At 34.1% G+C, this 26,390-nt stretch overlaps 1 protein-coding gene across 3 annotated transcripts in view; it reads right to left on the minus strand.

Annotated features, from left to right (window-relative positions):
• Positions 1 to 26,390, minus strand: part of LOC119074212 (protein phosphatase 1 regulatory subunit 16A) — a 35,342-nt gene that overhangs the window by 7,705 nt on the left and 1,247 nt on the right. For 2 of the 3 annotated variants that reach the window (XM_037180211.1, XM_037180209.1), the window contains exons 2-7: positions 9,109 to 9,407; positions 1,240 to 1,591; positions 1,100 to 1,180; positions 596 to 907; positions 449 to 524; positions 41 to 161 (exon numbers count right to left, since the gene is read on the minus strand). In XM_037180211.1, coding sequence (XP_037036106.1) covers positions 41 to 161; positions 449 to 524; positions 596 to 907; positions 1,100 to 1,180; positions 1,240 to 1,591; positions 9,109 to 9,188 — 1,022 coding nt within the window. In that variant the 5' untranslated portion in view covers positions 9,189 to 9,407. Of the gene's footprint in view, positions 1 to 40; positions 162 to 448; positions 525 to 595; positions 908 to 1,099; positions 1,181 to 1,239; positions 1,592 to 9,108; positions 9,408 to 18,984; positions 19,694 to 26,390 lie in introns of those variants that run through there. The other variant, XM_037180210.1, reaches the window with a different exon arrangement.

A 26,390-nucleotide genomic window follows, 5' to 3' on the forward strand; every position in this document is an offset into this window, starting at 1 on the left:
TGGAACCGATGCAAACAGCATACGAAACTAAATAATTTACCTTGTGTTATTGCTTTGGGACCGCCTGACACGTCTCCGCTGGGCTTCGGCTAATCTTTTACTTTCTTGCTCCGTTTTCAGTTGTTCTATTCGTTCTCTAATTTCCGCATCCTCGCATATACCTACAGACGGAAGAGGAAGAAAAAAAAAGTGGAAATTGGAAATATTATTACGAAATACTCAGCATGAATGCTCACTATACATATTTGATTAGCTTTTTTTCAAACGGAACCTGTAGCTCCAATATGTATGTACAACACTAAGCAGAAGAGTGTTGATGATTGAATATCAACGAATGAAAGCAAATTGAAATTGACGTTGATTCAATTTTCATATATTTTCATCGCTGATTGGGGTTCAATAAGGCACTAAAAAGATTATTGGATGAGTATACACAAAATTTGCTTACCCGAGGGTGTTTCATCGTTTTTGTTTTTAGCATTCAAATCAGCACCGCTCATCGCCAACATTTCCAATACTTCCATCTGGGAATGTTAAGATTTTCGAACGGAATTAGAACGACAACGAAATGTTAGAAAAGATCATTTTGTCTTACATGCCCCCAACAAGCAGCAGCATGAACGGGTGACCACAAATCCTTATCGGTAGCATCAACGTTCACATGATTTTCTAATAGAAACTCAACAACCTTCGTATAACCATTTGCAGAAGCAATGTGCAGTGGCGTTGCTCCTTGCTTATCGGGATATTCGAGATCACCACATCTGGCAGCGATTTCTGTCAAATCTTGTAACATTTGATTTTCAGTAGCTGCTCGCGTTTCGTCTATCAATTCTTGGGTGACTCCACGCCGTGACATCTCAGCTTCGATACAATCGAGTGTTTCTTCATCTTCACACAAGTCATACTGTTGAAATGGAAGCGATTGTTAGATCGTTTCTGTATTTTAAAGATTCGTTTCGTTGCTGTCTACGTTAAGGTCAGAGCATAACACCCGTGATAACAACGGATCTAACGTTGACAACAATAGAAAGATCATGACATATGGTATAAGACAGAAAATTGAATTCACATAACAGTCTGATGTGAATGAACTTACCGGCATATTTCCATCGACATTAACAGCCAGTAAATTAGCGCCTCGGTTTATTAATATTTTTACTAAATACAAATGCCCACACTGAAACACAATAAATTATAAACCTAACCAACTTTTCATCTAGCAACATTTCAACTTACTGTAGCTGCTGCGTGAAGCGGAGTCCACTTTTCACTGTCCTTAGCATTCACAAACGCACCAAAATCCAACAGTAAAGTCAACATATCGGCATTGTTATCAATGCAACATTGATGCAAAGGTGTTAGGCCATCCTCGTTGGTTGCATCTGGTGACACACCAGATTCCAATAATCTCGCTACTTCGTCGATATCATTACGTGCGGCCGCTTCAAGCACCACAACGCTGTTCTCGAATGTGATATGTTTTCGCTTTTTCGCATTATTGTTGTTCGAATTTCGGTCACGACGACTTTGCGATTTGAGCCATTCCTTTTCTTTTTGTTTCGCTACTTTCAACTGATGAGCCCGCCGCCTACATCCAGACAGAGAATGGAGAATAAAATTAGAAGAAGAAAGTTATTAATTTGCAAATGGCACAAAGGGACAAAAAGTCGAAAATGAAGCCTGAATGATTCAAAGGTTCCATTTGTCCTACATAATACGTTTCCTAATTTGCTAGATTTTCATCCGGTAGTGTTAAGTATGTTAAAACAAACGAAGTAAAAGTTTTTTTTTATTTAAGAGTCAATTCGCCAAATCTTCGAACAGCTTATATGGAATCAGGATTCAAGCCGACGCCGATCCAAACGAGCTATAGCTCAAACGAATCGTCGTTGGTCAATAATATTCGCCTCATTGACCTTCATATACGTACACAATTTGACAATTGACATTATTCACATCACGCATGTTAGAGCTATTGATAAAAAACGATTTTCGCGACAGCTCCGAAGAAAAATTTTCTAAAGGCCATGTCAGCCCAACAAAATTTTTTCGAGAAAAAAGTTGTTCCACGAAATTCTCAGAATGTAACGACGATTCGTTTGAGCTATAGCTCGTTTGGATTGGCGTCGGCTTGAATCCCGACTGTTCGAAGTTTTTGCGAATTGACTCTTAACAATGGGTGACAATTTCAACCAAAAAGGTGCACATTAAATGATGAAATTGGAAAGTTTGGTTGCGTGTCGACTTTTGCGAAATGAATTTTAAATTGGCTTTAAATTGACGATTGTTTTCACGAATTGATGAAAAACCTTTCACTGAAGACCGACGAACCGAGACCACAAATTTGTACAACAAAGAATGTGGATTGCGATACATCAGGATTATCCTTCATTTATCGATTCTTTATGTAATTTTGTCATTTTCTATCTTTAAAACCTTAGAAGGACAATCGAAAATTCCGTGCGACCCCTGAATACTCCAGCTAAAAGACGTCTCTATTCTGGTACCATTTCCCCACTGAATCGTAAAGAAAAAGTTTTTTTTTAATAAAATAATTTTAAAGCTCTATGATACGTTATGTCTGTACTGTACTAAGTAATTGTATGTATATTATACGTTGTATAACGAGCAAAACCCAAATCAACAAAAAAAAACTGAATGCATTTCGTTTGAAGCAAAATTACCTCGTACATTACTCGTTTAACCGTAACATGTTACAAGGATCAACAAACAGCATTATAACGTTACTTGATACGATACACCTACCTACATCCCGAAAATATTGCGGATATGAAAAGGTACACAGATCTAATACCAGAGCATAATACACGAAAAAGTCAAATTTACATATTGCTAAACAAATGTTAAAAAAAAGGAAAATCCCTAGAGCGAACTGTCCCAGTATAATATTCAATTTAAAATTTAAAACTCGAAAAATGTTTTATAGTCCGGTGAGTCTGTGTCTATATTAGAAGTTGATAACATTGAACCCTTAGGGAACAATCGAACAAAAAAGTTTGATTGGATTTTCACCCAATTAAATTGTTCTTAACACAAAGCTTTTCACGTTTAAGGGCAACCTTTGCCGCAATGGTCTATCATTTCAAAATTCCGTTGAACTGAATATTTTGCAGCTCGGCAAACATCAGACCCAGATCTGACATTTTCTATCACCTGACTATTTTTAGACGGAAATGTAACTAATTTCTATGCAATTTTTATTTCGAGAATTTTATGTTACAGAACAAATTGAATGTTAGATTAAGTCTGTAATATACCATCGGCGCCATATTTTAATTAGCATCTGAAATTGAGATGTAACGGCTCCTCAACGAATATTATTCGCATCATTTCGATTGAATTGCAATAAAATGATACGACGTCCATTACGACGCATTTAAATGGCCTTCTTAAAGCTTGAACAAAACCAATCTTCGGAAAGCTTAAAGAATGTTGCAGAAAAACATCTGAGAACAACCATTTCCGGTCTGTTTCAAATCTGTAAAGTTTTACAAGTTTCGTTGTGTGGCAAATGGAAACTAAAAGTATTAAGACGCTTCGAACCGAGATAACCACGACTGAAAATTGTGAGCCCCATGTGAGAGCAGTTCGAAGAAACTATTTTTCTTTCCATCAAGTTTCATACCAATTTCGGGATTTATAAGTGTAAGCAAACAGAAACTATCGACCAAAAACGTTCTACAACTATGTATAGTGGGATTCATTACTTTGTATATAATACTGAATAATAAACAAATAAAATGTTGATGTTGGTTGATGAATAAAGTTTTGTTTTTCTTAGCTTTTTTAGCTTTCGGGAAAAACATTAATCAGAAGCAGCATTATCTATCCACCTGCTATATCTTGTTTTTCAAGAGCAATATTATGAAATATTGACATTAGAGTTCTGTTGGACTGGGAAACGAGTGTGGCTACTTGAAATGGATGGCAAGAGATATTTTTTTGTGAGAGGCAATTTTTGACGTCACATATAGATACAGCGTACACCGAAACACATTAACATATATATAACACAGAATCAACATCAAATTACAAAAATTTATATAGCACTATGGCAGTCTCATAATGAACATGAACGTTCGTAAAGGGAGTAGGGTGCAGAAGTACAGTAATAAATCAATTCCAAGCGTAGAACGTACAATTTGGAACGTTGGAGAGTTTCCAAATGAGCTTCTTAAAGCTGTCAAGGCGTATATAGTGATATGGAATACTTTAACGACATCAGCAGCTATAAGGAAAAGTCCTTAATTCGGATTTTGCATGTGTGTTATGTACAACACTCTCATACTAAATAATTACTTTTATTATTCCCATGAAGTGTGGCAGTATACAGGCAATATGGTATGACACACTTTAAGTGAGTAACCTTGCACCGCAGAAACAAGTGATTGTCGTTTCGTTTGTCAACCCGACTATACGACTGGGTTGCTATATTGTCACATTGTTTTATTATAATGTTCGATGTCATTCAAAAATTGGTTTATGAAAAACCAACAAAATATTAAAGATTTTATCAAACAAAATGCGACATTACTTTTGCGCTTAATTCCGAAGTTTATTTATTTTTTACATATCTGCAAAGTGACACATGATTTACTTTAAAAATAACAGGCGTCCTAATAAAAGGCTTACGCCGAGACTTATACAATATTTATTTGCTACGTGGAATTGGTAATGCAAACGATGATCAAAGAGCAGTGCTATACATATAATAGAACACATGTCAGGTCAACGTCACCATAAAAAAAAGCTTCAAGAGTTTGAGCTTATCAAATGTGCCAAAATAAACGATAAGGTGTTTCGACACAGTGTCTTATCTGATTTATATTTTCGTTATATATTCGGTTAAAATGACATTTTCGTGCTGTGATACAAACTATTTCTGTTATCTATTCAATGACTGAAATAATTGAATTGTTATAGAATTTTTATCTACGGTCGGTTGGCTGCCTTTATCAACAACTAACCTTAAACAAAAATCAATTTCTAATTTTGTATACTTAAATTAAATTTCAGAGGCGCACGGATCTATTAAAAGACATATATTGTATAATGAAATGGGCTAATGGATATTTATACATTTTTTTCCGTATAAATTGTACCTCTTTAACAAAAGGAACATAATTTACATTCTAAGATAAACGATGCGATACTGAGGAAAGAAACGATCCAAATACAACAGATTGACAACTTATATATTCTTAACCCTGGTGTGTGGTTAAACGGAAAGAATTTGTTAAATTGACAAATCGTTTTAGTCGGGGAACTGCGAGATGAATAAATATGTTCCATTTGAATATTGAGCATGTTTTAATAGTGCAGTAAATAGTGATCAAACACCGTCAGTTTTGATAAATCGATTCTCATCTCCTCGAAAATCTGATGACAATGATGGATTCTTAAAACAAAAAAAAAGCTCCTACATCACAGAAAGCTCCTCAGTATGTTCAAAAAATAGTTTCTCTAGGAGATACGAAACAATTTTACCCCATCCAAAGTGTAGACGCTCAATGATTTTTCGGTTCGTATTTGCCACACTATAACAGTTTCTTACGTAGGATGTTTAACATGATGAAAATATTTTTTATTCATGAGTGAACTTTACCATAAATCCGTCCCAATATTTACGAATCACCTATTTCTACTACGTCTGTGTGTACAAATTTTATGCCATGCAATAACGAATATTAAATGTAAAAATATCCCACTCTTTGTTCAAACAAAGTGATGAAAACAATCCGTTACTCACTGTTACTCAGTCTATTGGTTCCTAACTATTTTTTTTTCTGCGTCTCAGATTTCAAATCCTTTCTCTTCGTGCAAAGAAAATTTATTGCTAAGATCAGTCTGCTTGAAATAAATGTTTGTCAATTTCGGATAAATTAAGTGCTTCAGTGCGATTAAATTACAGATTTGTTTGATGTACATAGCAATTTCTGCACAATACATACTTTTGTCGAGGTAGAGAAAGGATAACGATCGAAATACCGCTAAAATATTGGCAAAATTGTTGACTCGTTTAATTTCGCTTGAAGTAGATTCATTATGCAGATATGAAGTTGAATGAATGAAATCATATTTCAATGAGTTCAATGAGTACTTTTAACAAAGTTTACTTATTGCAACATAGTTTAGTTAGCATCTCTTGAGAATTGAGAAACTTTTCGCTCCATCATTTGAATAAATTGGCATAACGATTGACTTTAAATTGGTTCTGTATTGACTTTTATGTTCTTCAGAACTCAATACTTTAGAATATCAATTTATATCGCTATATCGTTTTTGCCGAAGACTTATCTGTAGCTGTTACCGACAATGATCTGCTTAAGGATGTGGAATAGAAATATTAGTAATATTTTCCAACTGCTACAAAGTTTTACTTAATATATCTATCGTCACATCCATAAAACTTTTTATTCCAAAAACAACCAGTAACAGTAACAGTTGCCTTGGGTTCTCATACAGTCTTCTTTCTTTTGTTATGTTATCACATAAATAAAAGGAAAAAAGAACTTTACAGCATAAGAAATATTGTTGGGGTTAATTTTAGAGGATGAGAAGTTTTTCGCAAGGTGAGTTTACAAGGTCAATATAAAGGGATTGTAATACACAATTTTTATCATACGCACGCTTCAGCAAAACATTATAGCATACGTGAAAATACTTTCAAAAAGTTAGTTTAAATTATGGAGAATTCGGGTTTTTATATGGAAGGAAAAAATATCTTTAATCTACAGAATAGAACGTGTACAGAGCATTTAACTCACGTCTCTCTTTCTCTTCTTTTTTAGAATTTTAATTGTGTAACTTCAAGGAGACGTTTATAAACTTATCAAAAATTTAATCGTCCTTCCCTGTCGTGTTTCACATTTTTCTTGAATTTCTTAGAAAGCCATGAACGAATCCGTTTCCGGAAGTCAAGTCATCCCATAAGGATACGAATCTAGCAATAAAATTGTCATCATGCATTAAATGGAGCTCTCAAACTTATGACACTTGCAACACGACGAAAGTACCACTTCAACTTAGTTTGATGGCAACAATTTTTATAGGAAAAAAAACGTCTTCTTGAGAAACTTTCTGTTTGAAAAGACCGACGAGTACTTATCACGCGGATGTATGTGTAAGGCGCTTTCATGCAATATTCCACACAAAGTTCTTGTTTCCTTTGTGCAACATAAAGATAATCCTGTTGACACAGTTAACCGGAGAACATTTGCAAACAATATGATACGATGGGCGCTGCATTAACATATAACTTTGCTTCATATTTGAGAAAATAAGATACTAAAAACGAAACATGTTTTCAAACTTTTTCCGTATAAATTGACTACAAAATTTTACACTGTAGGCTTTGCAAGCTTTGCAGAACATTCACACCTGCCTTGATTCTTTGAATGTAAATTTATTCAGAGATGTATGGAAACGTATTCGAAAATAGAAAGGGTGATTGTTGTGTGAGATATTGAAATCGGGAACATCAGCTCATATGTTGTAATAATATTGTATCAAAGGTATTACCGTCATGTACAGTTGAATCTATTAAAAATTTGTGCAATCTTCCCATCTCCAATGAAACTGATGGAATATTGTAAACACTAGTTAAGGATGTACTTTAATGAATAAATTGGTGGTGTTTATCAATGAGTATGAGATATGCTAAGAAAACCTTATTCTGTATTTGAAGGGTGAGCTAGATCCCCAAAAATTTACATTTTTTTTCGAAGCTTAACAAAACAATACAGGAGCTTCAAGTACTGCACTAATAAAAATGTTTATCGTAAAATTTCCGGAATATCGGAATCGGCCCTAAAAATATAAATTCATAATTTTACTGCTCACAGCAATAAAACGAGAAGACGAAAAAAAAATAATTGTAGACCGAGACCCTTGTGCACATCTGAACCTACGTTCACATTATATGAACTTCACATACGGTTTGAAACCTATGTCATGTTATTACACTATAACTACACTATACGGAAAACATTGGTTCTACGACTATTAAGAGGGTAGGTCTAGATTATATCTCAACGGTTACGAATCTTAGAAAATCTAAATTGTTGTCGAGATGTGTCGTCCCAAATGACGAATGAATTTTAAGAACAGAATTTTTATTTCGACAACAAATTAGATTTTCTACTACAGTGGAAGAATTATGGAAAGTTCATTTTCAACAATTACAATCCAATCGACGTTATTCATTCCACATGCGATTTACACGTTATAATACATACGTAAATGTCGTAACGTTGGCAATGCATGTGGATTGAATAAGGAGAATTGGACTTTTTATAGTTCCGGGACTCAAGTTGCGTCGATAAGCATATAACATCTTCAAACTCTTGTTAGGGCCCTTCTAGCGCTCAAGAACGAAAGTCATCGAAACAATGATTTTTGTGTCGGATAGTGTATAGCACTATGGCATAGGTTTACGATTTACTGATGCATTTTACACACAGGCTCTCAGTCTACCAAGAACGAATTGAGAGATGATCACAAAAAGAATGAAATTTGTTACAAGGGAAACACATTTTACCGCATTCTATCATGAAAATTGCTGCTAAGAAAATCAAATAAACAAAAGAAACCTTGAAATGGCATCGGAAAATACTTTAAATTTTCATTGAGACCACACAACTATATTTGTATTGTAACCACACCAATAAATAGAAAATTTTACAAATTACATAGAAACGTAGATAAGACGTCGTGTCTCTCAAAGCAATTGTTTAATATTTTTTTAAAGTGAATGGAATCGTAAATGTTGCATTGTCTCAGGTGTCATGTCATACACGTTTAGAGTTATTTATAAAAATGACATCATACAACACGTTGGTACATTGTTAGTAACGAGGTTTTTCTTCAAAGTTCTTAGTAATCAGTCAAAATTTCTAATAAAATTAAATTGGTCAAAATACACTAGCGACACTGTTAAATGAAACAAAAAATGTTCAGAGCATAAAGATCGTGTACCTCTCCATCTATCCACCTTTTTCTCGTGGAATATAATTCAGAAGCTAATCGAAGATCCGAGCACAAATAAATTAAAATAAATTAATCAAATTTGCCAATTAAACTTACATTCTGGCTAAGTGAAGTCGCTCTTGCGTTGACAAATTCTCCACCTGAGACATTTCGGATACTAAATCGCTATGATCCATTTTGGTATTGTTATTGCGTTCAGTCTTTTATTTACTCGAATTTATATGTACAATTCTGTCAACAAGACAATTGCGGTACATTAAAGTGTGTTGTTGTTAGTGTGCATCAAAACTTTGGATTCATTATTTTAACATGTGAAGAACGAAATGCTTGTGCGTCACTGGCAATATTGTGATGATCGGTCCACTTATACATTTGCAGTCTGGTTGTAGATATATCTGTAAATAGTCAAATTGTTAAAATTAATAGTTGTTTGCTTAACTATTCTGCGGATATAATATTGGTAAATGTGTGGAATTGAATTTACAGAAAATAACGATTACAATATTCACGCAAGTGTGCTATACTTGGTAATGTTTTAGGATGGGCCGCATTTACAAAACTCAGTGTTAATTTAACAATGTTATATTATAACATCCATTCATCCTATAGTTTAAAGAAATTGAGGGAATTTTTCTTTAGCCATGCCTAAGAGAAAATTTTCTGTTTCTCTGTTACGTGGGAGAATATGTGTTTAGTTTACATAGCTTCCATAAACCATTGTATAGAGTCGGACGACGGAATTCTCATTTAAGAAATAATATAAACTTTGGTAGAATCTTATACCGATAGGCAATTATATGAGGGTTGCTATTTTTCATGTTTTGCCAAGTCATCTTACAATGAAATTTCACAATATTCTGTTGTTGGCACTGTAACCGAAAATCACAGAAAATTATGAAATTACATTGTATAATGATTTGGCGAAACCAGACATTGAAAGGTTAAAATCAGGACATCCACCAATATCCACAGCTGAACAACTTTTGCGTAATGTTTTCTTTTACGTCTGCAGAGAATTGTGGTATGGGAGTGATGTCTCGAGTATGGATTACAAAATTCGACACCCACTCTCTGAGTGGCACTCAGCAAAATTAAATTCCTACGGAAAGCAGACTAAATCGACTGAGATGGCCAATGCCGTGTCATGTTGTAGAAATGGAAATTAGCCACGGACCCGAGTCGTTTTAGAGAGAACAAAAGCGAAACTATGGGTGGAATGGGTAGACTCAGCCAATGATATAATGAAATTTAATTTTTGTTTTCAGAACAAATCTTTTACTTCATTTGTTCTTATCTTACTCGATGTAAGTTACGTTGAAAATGTTTATCTCTATGTTTGCAATGTAATTATTTTTTACTTTACTATTATTATGGATTTTATACCGCCAACTTCTTTATATTCCACGAAATTATCGGAACTCTTTTTCTAGAATAAGTTATGTATGTGAAATGACGTCGTGTCACGGGATCAATCACGTGTACTCAGTAGGGCATTTGAAAATAAAAATTATTTTTTTAAATTTCCATAAAATATCCCAACCCCCAACCAAAAAATCCACGAAATTGTGCTTTTCTAGAATAAATAAAACGTAATTATGTTTGCGAAAAGCGATTATTTTCCAGAGATATTTGATCTAAAATATATCTCAATTGAAAAATTTTACAGTAACCAGAGCTCTGACTGGGATAATTGGAAAGTGTTATGAGATATACCTAGAATTTTTTTATATTTTTAGTCTACTTTTCGCTATACACCAATACATCATCCATACTATAGTTACATAAAAGTTAATTCTTTTATGTTAAGGTGCTAATTGCTCAACGAACTTTATATTTGGATCAATTGCTACCTACAGATTGAAAATGTCAACAAATGTTATTTTTATAAAAAGCAATGTCAATAGGTTTATTTAATTCTCAATCATTCAATCCACGTTCGAAATCCTAGAAAATTATGTTATTGTTACCGACAATCTTTGCAATTTTATATTTTTAGACTTGAGAGCTAATTATCGATTTATCGGATGAACGATGTGCTAATGTTAAGAAAAAACTTTTAGCAACAAAGTTGAAATTAAATTACAAAAGAAATCTTCGTCACATAATCCTTCCTACATTTTATTTAAACTCACACTGCCTTGTGTTACGTCGTGCTTAATGCTTAATAGGAAAACGGAATTGTATATCTTTAGGTATAAGACGAAGTAAAAGAAGAGAATTTAACAGAGATATCACTGGAAGTAGAATGAATGCGGACTGACGACCGTATTTAACGAATTTACAACTTAATTAATTTGTAAAGAGGACAGATGCATAGATAGGAAGTTGACCTAGTCACATTTAATTCACTTCGTGTTAATAAGAAAATACTGAGTTTATGTGCAGAATAAGGATACGAGGTTTCATCGAGTTTTTCATAGTCAACGTAAATTGAACAAATCGGATTGAGTTGAAACACATAGACCGTACCAAAATAAATTATTAAGTTTCGTACACCGCCCACATTTATTTCCATAAAAATTTTATGAAAAAAAATCGTCACACCCTTGCGGGCATTTAAATACAAAAATAAAGAGTTTTATCGCCTACAAAAGATACCACCCAACCATCATGTTTTCTAAATTGATTTTAACAACCAGAAATGGAAAATGAAGAAGAGCGTAGCTATCTCCGCCACAGTTTTCACGTCATTTCATTCATAAATTCATGTACTCAAAGCTCTTTTCGATATAGGTACGGATTGGACAGTTGTAGGTATATCGACCAGGTATTGTACAAACCAGCATGATATGTCCGTATTGGGCATATAAATGATATCTAAATTTATCCACCATAAGCTCTTTCTGTCACTACAATGGTGATGAAATGATAGCTTCAAACGTAAGGAATTCCAGTTTCGTGTTCTTCTATCTATGAATTTACTTATGAATTCAAAATGGGGTGTACGCATTTAAGTGAGCAATACAAGATCTGTCTCCATTTGAAAAATATTTTAGATAAGGGACAAACTGACAAACCTTCAAACGAATTGTTCAGTGTAGCATATTGATAAATCTATCATTTTTCACACGTTGCCGGTTCTGATGCACACAAAAAAGTACTTCCTATAAAAGGGTTGATAAAAATCTTCAAAATAACATTTCCGGTCATAAAGTTGTATTATACGAAAACGGTAATGCCTCCATCGTTATGCAAATGTGTGACGAAAATCATGTAATTACGCTCTTCCCTTTTTTGCCAATTTTGTAAATCCGGAACCACTTAGATATTATTTTTTGTTATATAAATGTCAGTTAGGCTGACACATGGATTGAGTTTAATATATATTGCCCTAGACATGTGTACCAAAAAATATTTTATGTCATTTTTTGTTCGTTTGTATCAACAAAAGGGTGGACCTGAGGACCATTACGGAAGATAAATTTTTATCGCAATATTTAAGGCGATGATAGAGTATATTATACCATTGAAATCAGAAACTGAATTAGCTGAGTTATTGCGAGATTATAAATATTTTAGCGAATAGGTCTGTTCCAAGCATATTTCAACTGTCAAAACGTTATCCAATGGATAATATCCATAGAGACATAACCAAAAAAATTATTGTTGACGAAAAGTTCGCAAATCGTTGAGGTCTTGTCAAAGATCGTTCTTACAGTACTGTGGAACCAAGGTAAATATAGTGAGGAGGTAATGCCATATATAACCGAATCAGATGTGCGGTGGCACGAAAGTTCGATACAGACGACATCTCATCCCTTCGTTAAAAGCAAAATATGGAATAGAAAGTCGGGCCATCTGTTGTGGGATAGTGAAAATATTTTGTGAAATACAAGTAAATCGTAGTCACCCATTTAAAAAAGATGTCACTGGCATGGAACTTATGTGCTAGACCGCGCGTCTGAATGACGAATGGCATTACCTCCGCCCATATATTTACCTTGGGTGGAACAGACCTATGTATTTTGTGAACGAAAAAGTGTGTAGCCTACTAAGATATTACAAATCACAATCAACCGATTGACAGTTCCACAGTGCTCGATTTAAAATCGTGTGTCTGGCAAAAAAAGCACAGAGAAATGCCAGTCTGTTCGACTCAAAGCTCATATCTGTAACATCTACGCTTTCGTCGTTTGCTTATTTGTGTTCCTGCTGCTGGAATTAAAGAACACTGACAGATTAGAAAGAAGATTAGAATGAAATTTGACAGTGTACCTGACAACATACAGTGTACTTATATTGTCAGATATACCCTTAAAAGTCCGTGCAAATATTCCCTCATTTTTTGACGTTTCAGTCTAGTTTATTGCCAACTGTACGTCGATAAAACGAATAGTTGGCTTGGAGTATTTACACAAAAAGAAAGGCACATAATAATGATACTCTGGAGTCTCTGGAGATACACCTCAGTGGTAATATATATAAAAATCTTGAAAGTTTCTTATTGAAAAAAATTAATTGGAAATAAAGTTTCAAGTTTCCAGACTTATGTAATATTTCTCAACAAGATTTTCGACTTTTCGAAAATAAAGTAAAGGAAACATTTTCATCTCAAACATTGCAAAAAAAACCACCCTATCTTATGAGTCGCAATATAATAAATAGAAATAGCAATTCGGCATTTTCAATATAAAAAATAAATCAAATATTTACTCGATTTCGTTATAGATTTTCGGTTTACGTAACATGTCAAAAACGTTATGATATTTTTCCTTCTTTACGGAACTGATTCTGATGTAACACTTAATGTAATTTTCTTTTAAATATTTGCGAGGGGATATTCACTGTGTCAAAATTTAGGTTCTATCTATTCGGTATATGAATTGTTTGATTGAGATTGTATGGGTCTTTGGGTCTTTCATATCATGAGGTTGCATTCGATTCAAATTCGTCCAAAGTTTGATCTGTAGCCTAATACATCCCCTAGTTACAACAAGTTGTTATTGTTTTCATGGCGAATACCTGCCACATATTTTCCAATATTATAGAAAGGTTTTCACTGTTCAAATGTTGATTTAAATCGATAAATACAAACTTTGTATTACAAAGCTATTGTCTCGTATTAAACGAACAAGTTGACGTCCCCGCCCGATATCTTCATAGTACGCTTCCACAAGATTGGAACGGAGAAATAACAATTTCACATTTTTCGCATTTACATTGAATTTTAATATTTCAATAACAGCTTCAAGTAAAATGAAAATTTATTTTTCATGGCGTAAAGCACCATTTGTTTCAATTAAAATTATTGATTTCTTTTAAAATCCGATTAAGCTAATCTGCATAGAATGCAAATTATTTTTGAGAATATTTGTGAATTGATGTAGGAGAATACATTTTTCGTAAGGCCGGCCTATTGGTAAAAACCGAGATATAAACGGTAGAGTAGTCGAGGCATTATCGATTCGAGAGGTCACTGGGGTCACGAAAAAGGGCATATTCGAACGAAAATTGTACAATGACTAAAATTAGGCAATAACTTAGAATCCTTCATAGCGACCAAACCATAGAGCTCTAAAAACTGTACTTTTCTGAACAAGTCATTTTGAGATCATGGAGACCATGCAACACCATACACGATTAAAGCGCATTATTATAGTAATAAGGTTAAAAGTAAAATTGTGAAAAATCATAAAAAGTGAGTGTCCGACACAGATACAAAATTGCAGCGCTTGTATTTTTCCACAAAACCACCCCGTCGCTATATTTTCGTGTTTAAATGAAGTTTCAACAACAAATATTTACTCATAAAACAGTAAATTTGTAAACCATAAATACAATCTTTTCCAACATTATAACGAGGAACGAGCTCTTCAACATTTTAATCAGAATGAAATTGACACATTGGCAGCTTTAATATTTCCATCAGCGTGTGTATGAACCTACATCTTTTCCTAATTGATTCATATTTGCTTTCCGTTTTTCCCGCTTTAGTATTAAAGTGTTATTTAGAGAACTTATCTTCTATTGGCACAAGAAACTGTAAGGCAAAACACATAACATAATTTATCATAATATTGATAAATCGCTGTGCTGCAATGTATTCTCAAAGTTTTAACCTCAGATATGGTGTTAACCATTTACATTTAACCCTTAAAATACACAGCCTTATACATCAAAGGCGTTTCATTAAATTTTCAAATCTTCTTTATATTCATATAGCCGAAATGCCGAAAGGAACGAAAACAGTTCACTGTTATCATTCCCACTATATATCATATTGCGATATATATCTAAATCCTAATTTCTAATCCCAAACCTAATTTCATTTAATTTACCATTTCTGCACAAAATCATCATCGCTCTGAATTATTCAAAGTTAATACACGGAATACGGATGTAATAGCAAGTACGAATATCTTGGGTTAGGTTGTGAAAATTATGAATAAAAGAAGGAGTGTGTGCGAAGCGTATGAAAAAAATCGTTTCTTAACCCAACAAACTCCTGTATATTTCAAAAAATTTTACTTGCAAAATCAACGACCGTAAGTGCTTTTTTGATAAGAAAATTTAAGATTGAATTAGTTGATAAAGTGACTAAATATTTGCCAACATAAAATGAAAATTAATAACAAAAAAATTCATTTGCTAAGATACCACTAATTCGGTTTAAGTATCTCTTCTATGTTTCAATATTCCTTTTTGTTATAAAAAGAGGCGTGTTGTTGAACAAATGGCTTTTTCTTAAAGCCACTTTGTTTGATTCACATGACAATGTATTAAAATGATCCCATTATCAACTTTATTGCTTTTGTTTAAACTTTAAAGTGATTCACATGCCAAATTTAACATTTACATCAAATTGCTACGTTACTTCCGAGTCGAACGCAGAACGTTTCATTCGGCACGCTGTCGGGAATGACACTCTCAGTATTCAAGTATTATGTATTGAACAACATTTTACAACTGTAACTAGGACGGAATGTGAAAACGGTCTTAATGCAAGAACACCCAAAGCTGTATGTCACGTATGACAAGCTTGACTTTTGATCTTCGACGACTGGGGTAAATCTTTCTGTCGTGCTTTGTGTGACCTGAGAACCTCGAAGTAACCGACCACCACTACTATTTTGCGTTAATTTCACTCATAAGTATTTGTGACTTAGTATGGTATGTTGCCAATCCCAACTGTAATTCGAACAATATGACTTTCAATTTAAAATCATATCAAACATGTTTCTTTAAGTATTTAGTTCGATTTCATTTTTGTTGTGATAAGATAAACACAAATACGAATACTTTTTTCGCTTCAAATTAACTTTTTTTTTCGTATTATTTCTAAGAGAAGAAAAAAAAATTCCGAAACGCTGGTGATGTGGAAACATAATATTTTTTTAACTGAAAAGTTTTAATGTTATTATTATCGAATTTTCGATTAGGTGTGAGGTTTTCGGGCACAAAAAAATTGTTTTCTTGGAAAAAAGTTATTAAGTCGCTTTAATGTATCGTAAGATTTATGCCATTTTTTTATTATTGAAAGATAAGTTTAATAAAGCGAAAAATTCATCCATTGTCCTTTTTCGAAAGGTAAGAAAGGAAACGAAAATGTGTTTTATGTGGCACAAGGACACATCGATGTTTCAACGTGTAGTATGTATTACTTTGCATACACGAATAGCGGTTGTTTTTGTAACAATGTAGCCAACATCGACTAATAGAGAAACGAATTAGGGGGTTCAGTTCATAATTAAATTGTAATTAGTCTTGATATTTCATTAAAAAAAAGTTAAAATTTCAGATTCGGCTTTTTCAAAGTTGAAATAATGACAATTGACATAGGAAAAAGATCAAGTAATTAGCGCATTGCGTATTGCGTAAAGATAAAAATTAACTTGTAAAACGAAGATTGACACCGAAATAATCGATTAAGCCTACAGTTAAACATGACAAAGCATTCAATGAGTAATACTAAAGAATTGTACAATATTGATGAACATCGAAGATCTGTGTTTACTTTGTAGAAACGGATAATCACCAGCCATTGCGAATGACGACAAGAATAAGCGATGAGCTATGGCGGGTGTACTGTGGTACAGCGAAATGTATGATAAGAATATTGAAGTGACAGATTTTACATCGAGAACTAGGCGTTATATTACACACCTCAAGTAACAGAATTTGCAGCGATTCACTTGCAGTTTCTAAAGGGTTCGCATTGTTACAAAAACAAAGAGAAATTTAAGGCTAATAAACTGAATCTTTTGGTATTCCAAAAACATTGTTATACAAAACGCGGACACAATAAAAAAATCAGATTAATTAGAACAGTGGTTGTAATGACAAAATTGTGTACGGCAGTTAATTTTGATATATGGTCACCTTTGTACACCCAACATGACCACCGCTAAAAAGTTAGCGGGTGTCCGTTTAGGGTTGAATAGGTTTCGTTTTGTGGTAAAATGAATTGAATTTTTTTAGGGGGAAGAAAATTGGTGCGTACATCGCTAAACCGCAAAACAATTATTTGCTTAGAATGAATGTTTTGCGTCGCAATACGACCGGTTGAAGGTGACATAAAATTTTTGTGAAAATGTTGGCAAAATAAAGCCGAAGGAACAACAGAAATAGAACGATGCTCTAATATGGTAAGGTTTATGGCTTGAAATTTTGTTGTTGTTTGCCTGGCGGTAAATAAAATACGTACGCCCCACAGCGTGTTAGAAATAAAAAATAAATAAATTCCGCTGCAAGCGAGGTGGTAATGATAAGTAAATATTGAAGCAAGTACTAACAACGCAATCTACTATTACACACTCTTGAATTTCTTCCATTTCCACATTGACCTAAAAGCCTTTTATATCGTCGTTTTTAATGCTTCTTTTATTATGTTTGGAATGATTCAAACGTTGCACGTTGGAGGCAAAACTATAATTGCAAACTGAAAAGAGTATAAAAATCGTAGATGTAATATACCGCACGTTTTCTGATTCCACATCGGGAAGGTAAAATAACAATGAAATCGACATATAATTTAAAAAGCTGTACTCGATAGTGATTCGTGATAATGACTTGTTCATTTAAGTACATCAAAGCCGATATTTATCCCGACATCCTTCTCTCAACTAATATCCGGTTCAATTTAATGTATGTAATCGATGTCCTTTGTTGAACTACAAATTAGTAATTCTGTTCTCATGTTCCTGTATGACGACGTATTGGAGCAGTAAATAATGCATCGTTTATACGAGGCTCATGGCATTGTTCATCTATATTGGAAATGTGTAATCATTGTGGGTGAAAATTGATTAACATACCTCTCAAACGTGCATTTAGCTTAATACAGTTTTAAACGTCGATTGTGTGGCTGGTGAGCCGTTCTATCGAGGCAATTATTTTCTATTTTATGACATCGGCAAACTATCTATAGGATACTTAAGCTACACTCCACCCAAATCCTTATTTGACATAGCTACCACCTACCACATCAAATATATGCAATCCAGCCACTTCAATATGTCGATACATTTATATCAACCTGAAGCAGGTAATCAAATTGATGTTTAATTACCACCACTAGGCACCCTTTCACGTTCTGAATGTTTGCTACTATTCGAAAAGTTAATGAAGCGACCAAGCTATAAACGAGTAATTTTTCACAACATAAGTGTACGTTATTTTAGCATGGATGCTTGAATGTTAACTCGAACCGTAACATACGTATACAGTTTCCACAGATGTGTAAAATAAGAAATGAAGCGATTGTTAACGTTAACCTTTTACGTGTACAAGATTAAATGCTAATTTCCAGTCCAATGCTTTCAAATGTAGAAGAAAAAAAAAATGTATCGACCACAATTAAAGCTCATGAGATAAAATATTTACGGCTTTTTAACAGAAAATGTTCGATCGAAAAGAAATTACCATTCGAAAAAAAAACTTTTCTCTCGAAATTAAAAGCCGGTATACATAAACGGTGTGTATATTTCTTAGAAAATGAAACTACCAACACTGACGCATTGTGTTACATCTCACCTTTCTTATTTCCAATTCATAAATAATACCGATTTCTTCATGGTGCTGATGATGATGAGATGCTAGTTTGTTATATTTCGACGTGTAAAGGTATCTGTTGCTGAGAACTACTTTTCTGTATTGTATCTATCAATATAACCTGTATGTAGGTTCATGAGGTTTCTAAGCGGTTATAAACCATCTAAAACTGCTGCAAATGGATGTTGAGTGACGTTGAAAACCATTGTGTGATACAGTGGTACACGCTTTTAATTGTTTTAGTAACCCATTAGGAAGTACACTCATAAATTTAAATATTATACGGAATTCATTTCACAAATTCATCAACATAAAAGAGAAATGTAACTGCAAGTTTATCAACCAGTGTATATCAAAGGTAAGTAATTCCTTTGCACTTTTTATCTGTTCATTAGCGAGGAAATGTTTAAATTTTGGTTTAAATTTTGCTACTTTTTAACCAGTTATATAATCACATTAAGTGTAAACTAGATTTTTGGTCGAAAGTACATCAGACGATCTGTTCCTCTTTTTTTTATCTAAAACAATAAAACTTGTTTCTTTTCACTTCGATATTTTAATATTATTTTTCTTTAACGTATATTACGAAGACGAAGACCGATAAGCACTGAAGTAAAGTATACAACACAAGTCATCAATATTGTTAAAGCGCGACACAACGAAACGTGAATGACGAGTAGCGGATGTTAAGCGAATACTGGAGAATACGGTTGAAGAAATGTTCACACACAAAAAAAAAAAAATCACAGCAATATGTGAGAGCACAACCTGATGATAAATGAGTGGATTAAGTAATACGAGAGAAATAAATAAAATTTTAAGCGCGCTTGTGTAGTGAGTTATTGAATGAAATTTCTCTCTTCTGTTCAGATTTCTTTGAGTTTGGTTTTTGTAACAGAGGATAGGAAAAAACAGAAAAACTTTTTCTTTATCAGTTGCTAACATTGGATCATCTACACATCTATCACAAGGTATTGTGCTACATTTCGCATACCTACATTACATAGATTTGAGAATTATGCACTCACAAAATGAAGAAAAAAAAAAACTGAAAAAATAAATAAAAACAAAGCTTAATGTAGGTCAATTTGAATAATACAATTTGTAATGTTTTCGTGCATACGGTTGATAGAGTTGAGGCATTATTATAATGAACCGTTGCATGCTGTATTGTAAAATGATATGATATACAAGTCGTCTTCCATTGCATGCAAAAGACATTAGAAATTATGAATGAAATATTGGACAAGAAAAGGGAGAAAACCATTTTCACCGATTTTTAGCCCCGTACGAAGTACGAAGGGGCTTATAGGATTACGATGCCGTGTGTAATTGATGGAATTCGAAGCAGACGGTAAGGGCAAAGTGTTTGCCTATGTTCATAGATGACGAATCCGCAATAAAAATTTGGGCCGTCTGTCCGTCTGTCCATCTGTCCGTCTGTCCGTCTGTCCGTCTGTCCGTCTGTCCGTCTGTCCGTCTGTCCGTCTGTCCGTCTGTCCGTCACGTCGATATCTTGAGTAAATCAAATCCGATTTCAAAAATTTTTTTTTTCCCTGAAAGATAGTCAAAATAGTGAGGCTAAGTTCGAAGATGGGCATATTCGGGTCGGCCCTTCGTGAGTTAGGGCCACCTAAGTGATTTAAGGTCTTTTGGTGATATTTATGGCAAAATAAACGATGGAAATGTAAATGACACGGCAAATGATAGGTATTGTCAATACCAATCCAGGAAAAAAAAGTTTTTTAAAATCGGGTGAGTGGACCGTGAGTTAGGGCCTTAGAAGTGAAAAGCTACAAGGGCCCTATGTGTATTTTACATAGAACTCAAGTAAATTTCATTCGTTTTTCGTAATTTTTGTGTCATTTGGAAGGTAATCAAAAGCCGAATAGAATGTTGTTGAAAAAAAAAATAAATTTGGGTCCTCGGACTAAGGCCGCTACTAGGGCCCTATGTGTATTTTACATTGAACTCGAGTAAATTTCATTCGTTTTTCATAATTTTTGTGTCATTTGGAAGGTAATCAAAGGCCGAATAGAATGTTGTTGAAAAAAATTAAATTTGGGTCCTCGGACTAAGGCCGCTACTAGGGCCCTATGTGTATTTTAGATTGAACTCAAGTAAATTTCATTCGTTTTTCGTAATTTTTGTGTCATTTGGAAGGTAATCAAAAGCCGAATAGAATGTTGTTGAAAAAAAAATTAAATTTGGGTCCTTGGACTAAGGCCACTACTAGGGCCCTATGTGTATTTTACATTGAACTCGAGTAAATTTCATTCGTTTTTCGTAATTTTTGTGTCATTTGGAAGGTAATCAAAGGCCGAATAGAATGTTGTTGAAAAAAAAAAAATTTGGGTCCTCGGACTAAGGCCGCTACTAGGGCCCTATGCGTATTTTACATATAACTCGAGCAAATTTCATCCGTTTTTCGTAATTTTTGTTTCATTTGGAAGGTAATCAAAGGCCGAATAGAATGTAGTTGAAAAAAAATAAATTTGGGTCCTCGGACTAAGGCCGCTACTAGGGCCCTATGTGTATTTTACATAGAACTCGAGCAAATTTCATCCGTTTTCCGTATTTTTAGCCCCGTACGAAGTACGAAGGGGCTTATAGGATTACGATGCCGTGTGTAATTGATGGAATTCGAAGCAGACGGTAAGGGCAAAGTGTTTGCCTATGTTCATAGATAACGAATCCGCAATAAAAATTTGGGCCGTCTGTCCGTCTGTCCGTCTGTCCGTCTGTCCGTCTGTCCGTCTGTCCGTCTGTCCGTCTGTCCGTCTGTCCGTCTGTCCGTCTGTCCGTCTGTCCGTCACGTCGATATCTTGAGTAAATCAAATCCGATTTCAAAAATTTTTTTTTTCCCTGAAAGATAGTCAAAATAGTGAGGCTAAGTTCGAAGATGGGCATATTCGGGTCGGCCCTTCGTGAGTTAGGGCCACCTAAGTGATTTAAGGTCTTTTGGTGATATTTATGGCAAAATAAACGAAGGAAATATAAATGACACGGCAAATGATAGGTATTGTCAATACCAATCCAGGAAAAAAAAGTTTTTTAAAATCTGGTGAGTGGACCGTGAGTTAGGGCCTTAGAAGTGAAAAGCTACTAGGGCCCTATGTGTATTTTACATAGAACTCAAGTAAATTTCATTCGTTTTTCGTAATTTTTGTGTCATTTGGAAGGTAATCAAAAGCCGAATAGAATGTTGGTGAAAAAAAAATTAAATTTGGGTCCTCGGACTAAGGCCGCTACTAGGGCCCTATGCGTATTTTACATACAACTCGAGTAAATTTCATCCGTTTTTCGTAATTTTTGTTTTATTTGAAAGATAATCGAACACCGAATAGAATGTTGTTGAAAAAAAAAATTAAATTTGGGTCCTTGGACTAAGGCCGCTACTAGGGCCCTATGTGTATTTTACATATAGCTCGAGCAAATTTCATCCGTTTTTCGTAATTTTTGTTTCATTTGGAAGGTAATCAAAGGCCGAATAGAATGTTGTTGAAAAAAAATTAAATTTGGGTCCTTGGACTAAGGCCACTACTAGGGCCCTATGTGTATTTTACACTGAACTCGAGTAAATTTCATTCGTTTTTCGTAATTTTTGTGTCATTTGGAAGGTAATCAAAGGCCGAATAGAATGTTGTTGAAAAAAAAAAAAATTTGGGTCCTCGGACTAAGGCCGCTACTAGGGCCCTATGCGTATTTTACATACAACTCGAGTAAATTTCATCCGTTTTTCGTAATTTTTGTTTCATTTGAAAGATAATCGAACACCGAATAGAATGTAGTTGAAAAAAAAATTAAGTTTGGGTCCTCGGACTAAGGCCGCTACTAGGGCCCTATGTGTATTTTACATATAACTCGAGCAAATTTCATCCGTTTTTCGTATTTTTTGTTTCATTTGGAAGGTAATAAAACACCGAATAGAATGTAGTTGAAAAAAAAATTAAATTTGGATCCTCGGACTGAGGCCGATACTAGGCCCTATGTGTATTTATACTCAATAAATTAAAATTTTAGGTCAATTCGAAATTTGTGTTACATTTAAAAGGAACGTCGTACGGGGCTTCGTAATTGCGCTATGCGCAATTTTTAAGACGTACACATTTCATAAGAATTTTACTTTACCGACGTTTACGGGCGCAGTAGGTTTACGGTAAGAGTAGGGCGACGGACGAACTAGGGTCACGTACGCAATAGATGTACGGGTTTGTACGGGGCTCAGTCGCAGCAAACGCTCCGACTGTTCTGACGGCTCGTTTGTTTCATTTGGAGGGTAATCAAAGGCCGAATAGAATGTAGTTGAAAAAAAAATAAATTTGGGTCCTCGGACTAAGGCTGGTACTAGGGCCCTATGTGTATTTTACATACAACTCGCGTAAATTTCATCCGTTTGTCGTAATTTTTGTTTAATTTAGAAGGTAATCGAAGGCCGAATAGGATGTAGTTGAAAAAAAAAATAAATTTGGGTCCTCGGACTAAGGCCGGTACTAGGGCCCTATGTGTATTTATACTCAATAAATTAAAATTTTAGGGCTATTTGAAATTTTTGTTTCATTTGAAAGGAACGTCGTACGGGGCTTCGTAATTGCGCTATGCGCAATTTCTAAGATGTACACATTCCATAATAATTTTACTTTAACTACATTAACCGGCGCAATAGGCTTACGGTCAAAGTAGGGTGACAGACGCACTAGGGTCACGTACGCAATAGATATACGGGTTTGTACGGGGCTCAGTCGCAGCAAACGCTCCGACTGTTCTGATGGCTCGTTTTAATTTGAGATGGATGATGAAGTGGACTCAATAGCCATTGGGAAAATGAAAATTGCACTCGTATTCATCGATCAATGGTTTAAGGGAAATATACGACTGAACGACGAAATGATGCCGGTTAAAAGAGAGCACCACTTCAGGTTCATTATTATTTATTGAAAGATTATTATTGCAGCGAACGACAGCTTAAGTACTATTATGGTGACATATGAGTAATTTTCTATCTGCAGAAAATAAGGATGTACATAAATCCTGTCTACCATTTTTTTTTGTTTGAAATATGAACCAAAAATAAATCGAACAAAATATTGTTCCTTGTACGTACAAAGTGAACTTTTTCTTAATACAAAGTGAAGGTTTCCACGGCTCATTTATTTTTGTATAATTAGGTTTCCTAATGAACAGTAAGAGGTAGTGAAATTTTAGCATGAATTTACTTCAGCGTTTTTCAGCTGATCCACGCAAATAAGCAAAACTGTTTAATAAACAGTGTTTATACGTCTTCATACGGCTCTACCACTACAACGCGCAGTGTAGCAGCTGCACAAGTATAAACAGTTTTGATTGCATGTGTGGATCAGCTGGAAAACAGCTGAAGCAAATTAATGCTGGAATTTCACTGCCTCTGACTGTAAAAAAGACTCGATTTTGTACAAATAAAATCCAATTTTTATAAATAACTTTGTACAAAAAAAGTAATTTTGTACACAAAAAGACATTTTGCATATTTGCCGTCTAATTTGCACAAAAAACGAATCGGTACAAATTGGATTTGTTTGGTACATAGCAGACTTTCTGTGTACAAAAATGACGTTTTGTGTGCACAAAATGGATTCGAATTGTACAAAAAGATATTAGGGAACATCAGATTGTTCGAACAGAAACGGAATTTCTAACACAAACGGAAACACAAATAATTTTCCTTTCGGACATTGTAGCTTTGCCAAAGGAAAATTGTTTCTGTTTCCGTTTGTGTTGGACATTCCGTTTCTGTTCGAACAAAATTCCCCGAAAATACTTACGACTGACAATAGTACTGTCTCGCTGGGAAGGCGAGGAATGCATACAACACGTCGAAACAAAAAAATCACAGCGATACAGTGCGGTAAGAACATGCAAAAAACTGGCAATGAATCGTTTTCTGGCCGCAAGACAACCGAATCGTTTTTGTAGTTTGTGTATAATTAAGTGGAAATTTTTGTAATTTTTTTATGTTTCACGACAATCTTCTTAACTCTCTCCTTACTTTTTGAATCCCCTAAAGCACGAAGTTGCACTTTCCTAGCCTGTAAAGAAGACGAGATTTATGAATGACCTCTAAAACAGAACTGAAGTTTTCAGACGCAATTTCAGTAGACAAACGACTTAATTACCAAATTAATTGAATACAAAGACAAATTGGGGATTTCAAGTTTTGTTGTTCTTTATTTTAAAGCGGCCACAAAATGGGCAATAAAAACCTGTCTTCTTTTATCGTTATTTCTTTTTCTTGTATTCTTGTAACGACTGATTTGCCAAGCTCAATAACGTAACATAGGAGTTAGATGAAAGACATTTCGAATGGCAATAAAAATTTACTTTGTTTTATATTCAATCTAGGGCAATGACGTGCAGTAATATTTTTTCTTCTCAATTTTATTGTTCTATCTATCCGTACATTCTCGCGTACATTGTGTACACTTCTGTTCTGTGATCAAATTTAAATCGATCATAATGGAAGCGTTCACCTAAAACCAGATTTTTTTTAATGTCTGATAGTACGAGCGAGATAATTTAATTTCAAACCGATAAAACAATTTAACTAAAACATTGTGACACAATGCAGCAACGTTAACTAATATCAGTAATTTTGTGTAGATTTATTATGCTCTGGAGGGAGTTTTATTAGTAAAATTTCACTGCATACGAAACATAAATAAATTGAATAAAACTGCAGGATACAATTTTAACAAACTTGAAACAAACTCCATTAGCAACTATAACACAGAATGCAGTGAATATAGTGCGATTCAATATACATTTTAGGTTTCTGTTGCTTTTCCACATAACTATATTAAAAATGTTGCCATAGAGAAGAGGAGATAATACAATTTCGCTGTTTCGCTGTTTCATTGCAAAAAAAAATAAAACATTTTCTACTATCGAAAAAAAATCATTTAATTGGTTACGGCAGTACCGAAACTCTTTTTGTTGGAATCGAATTTTAATAATTCCTCTTTGTAAAAGCGCCAATTTTTGAATTTATAATTTGATGTTAAATTTTTTGCATTTTTAATGCGTTCGTAGTGTCAACAGCTTTCAAATAGGTCAAATTGCTAAAACAATTTCACCAAAGAAACCATCTTTTATCTTGTGAGTGATTGTGTTTATTATAATTGAAACGCCCATCGCTTGCAAACGAACTTATTTCAAATAACAAAACAAAACCATTAGGAAACCAATTAAAAGGCTTCTAAGCGAACCATGTTACCGCAATACAAAGGAGGATTAAGGCGTTTCGTGCATGTAAATCGGATTATATTTCGAAATATACATCTCAAAGAAGAGAAGAAGACATGTGTTTTCCAAGAAAATAATAAATCTGCGACCTGTCAAGGACAAAATTTACT

This window comes from Bradysia coprophila, unplaced genomic scaffold (genome assembly GCF_014529535.1).
Source record: "Bradysia coprophila strain Holo2 unplaced genomic scaffold, BU_Bcop_v1 contig_145, whole genome shotgun sequence".
Lineage (NCBI taxonomy): Eukaryota > Metazoa > Arthropoda > Insecta > Diptera > Sciaridae > Bradysia > Bradysia coprophila.